Genomic DNA, 2,480 nt, shown 5'->3' on the forward strand with positions numbered 1-2,480 from the left:
CCAAAACGCGCACAGTGAAAGAGCGCGGGAAACCAAAGTTGAGCAGTTTTCCCGGGACCCCCTTTTCCCGGCGGCAGCGGGCCGGGCCGGCCAGCCCCGGGGCGGGGGGCGCCGGGGAGCGCCGCGCCGCCCTGGCCGCGCGCCCGCCGCGCTCGCTGTGCCCGTGCGGGGCCCTAATAAAGCTATTTTGAAAGTGACCCCTCGGCCAGAGCGCGGGGAGGGAGCAGCGAGCCGGGCGCAGCTGTCCGGAATCATGACTGAAGATGACGGATTCCGTGGTGGCGGAGGGTCACGTCAAGTTGAGAGATGGAAAAAAGGTGCCCGCTCGCGGCGCCAGCCCGCTGCGGGCCGGCGTGGAGGGACCCTCGGCGGCGGCGCCGCCGCGGGAGCCCGCCCGGCCCCGGCTAACACTCTCCTTTTGCCTCTCGTTGCAGTGGAAGAGTAGGTGGCTGGTGCTGCGCAAGCCGTCCCCCGTGGCAGGTAAGAGCGGCGGCCGGGGCGGCCCTTTCCCCGCTGCCCCCTCTCGCCGCCTCCGCCCGGCCGGAGGGAGACGCAGCTCGGGGCCCCGGAGAAGAGTTTGTCCCGGCCGAGTTTACACGAAGCCCCGTCGAGCTTGGGTGTCGCGGGAGGAGGGCGCCCCTYGCCCTCGGCGGGGCTCCCCTCCGGCCATCGCTGCTCTTTACCCCTTTTCTTTAAAAACCTAAAAAGGGAGACGGGAAGATGACGGGCTCAGGGAGCAACAGGCCAGGCAGCCAAAAATAGAGGCTCCCTAAGGAGCCCCGAAGTGTAACGGGCGCGCAGAGAGCGCGAGCGGCGCCGCGGGGCTTCATGTTTCCTGCGCCCGCGGCGCTGCGGCCGTTAACGGCTGCTGCGCGGGGCTGCGCCGCCCCCCACCCGCCGTGGTAACCGCCGCCCCCAAAATGGCGGGGCGGCTTTCCCCGGCCCCCCCCAAAATGGCGGGGGGCTGCGGGTTCCCGGTGCCTCCTTGTCCCCGGTGCCAGCCTGTCCCCGCCGCCCCTTCCCACCGCTGCGGCACGAGGGGCTTCCTCGCGGCCAAGCGCCGCCCGCCGCCACCCGCGGCTCTAAATCCCGGCCTCGGGGGCGAGGGATTTCGTAGCCGCGAGCTGTACCCGTTGGGCCTTCTGGGCAGAGATGTGAAGTAAAACAGCCCCAAAGAGATGTGCCAAGGCGCAGTTACTCTTCCTTGCTCCCCCCCCCCCCCAAACGTTAATGCTGGGCTCTTTATTTTTTCTAGGGTGGCTTTAGAAACCAGACATCTTAATCTTGGCGGTTACTTTGAATTGGTGTTTGGACATAAAACATGTCAGTTAAAAAAAAAAAAACGACATTTTTGAATTGAAAACTCATTTTTTTTTTCATGGTTTTGAGGGCGAAATTGAAGATGTTATTGACAGGGCGAAAAAGCAGGTTTCAAGAAACCCATCTGTTTGTAAAGGAGGAAAATATTTGCCCTGTAAAGTAGGTGTTTTCAGGGCTAACTGTGGATCTGCATTGCTCCACAGTGGGTTATGCAATTGTTTCTAGGCCGTTGCTGGAATGCTTAGTATATTTTTTTTAATAGTTAAACCTCCAGTCCAACTCCATGTTACTTGGGTTGTTATAATTAACTTGCTAGCATTTTACATGTTTATTTTAAGGTATATCTTGACTGAATTTCTTGAACTTCCTTCTCTGAATGAGCATATGTTGGCCCTCGTGTTACTGCTTAGCCATGTGAGTATGGGCCTGGATTTCTAGCATGAGGAAACAAAGTTTACAGGGAAGAAGATGGAGGAACTTCATTTGAAAATCTGAGAATATAGCGTATTCTAGAGAAATGCCATTTTCATTATAGCCATTTGAATTAGCCCATGCTAGCTGACCCCCTCTCAGCGTTTTGCTAATTTGCTCTATAAACCTTAGTTTTTCTTTCTTCAGACACAGCTGTGTTATGGAATCCTTAAATATCATAGTTGCAGCTGTTTCTGCTAACAGGTGCAAGCAAACAATTGGGAATGCAGGCAGAATTTTGCTGGAGTTAACAGCCAGTTCAATCCTTTAGTCGTTTTTCACCTCTTTGGAGATTTGCCAGCTTTTTTTTCTCAGCAGAGGCCCCTTGCCAAGGCTCGGAGCCCCCTACAAGATCCCTGAAATGGAGCATGGGAGGAGACTTTCTTTGCAATGTTTAAATCGGCTTAAGCAATGGATGCTAAAGCTTCAATTTTTATTATTGATTTCAGTTAGAATTCATAGAAAGATAACCTGGAAGCAGATGCTGTTGTTAGCACATGTAAAAGGTGGAGGAGTGCTTTTTTTTTCTCTCTTTTTTTTTTTTTCCTCTTTCCTTCCCCTTGTCCTTTGGGTTTGCTCATGAAATGTGCATTTCCCATGTCATGCTGACATTTGGATTACTTCTTTTTCTGCTGCATAGTTACTGGGCAATAAACACCTCCAGGAGGGGTTAAGAACAAGTGGGCACA

General features: G+C 54.3%; 1 protein-coding gene across 2 annotated transcripts in view; it reads left to right on the forward strand.

The window, feature by feature from the left end:
• Positions 1 to 211: 211 nt before the first annotated feature.
• The window catches only part of DOK7 (docking protein 7), a 59,762-nt gene continuing 57,493 nt past the window's right edge, over positions 212 to 2,480 (forward strand). The window contains exons 1-2 of one of the 2 annotated variants that reach the window (XM_026034137.1): positions 212 to 317; positions 435 to 480. In XM_026034137.1, the coding sequence (XP_025889922.1) occupies positions 264 to 317; positions 435 to 480 (100 nt within the window). In that variant the 5' untranslated portion in view covers positions 212 to 263. Of the gene's footprint in view, positions 481 to 2,480 lie in introns of both variants that reach the window. The other variant, XM_026034136.1, reaches the window with a different exon arrangement.

The sequence above is a fragment of the Nothoprocta perdicaria genome, unplaced genomic scaffold (assembly GCF_003342845.1).
Source record: "Nothoprocta perdicaria isolate Ctin4 unplaced genomic scaffold, notPer1 scaffold_14, whole genome shotgun sequence".
NCBI classification, from domain to species: Eukaryota; Metazoa; Chordata; class Aves; order Tinamiformes; family Tinamidae; genus Nothoprocta; species Nothoprocta perdicaria.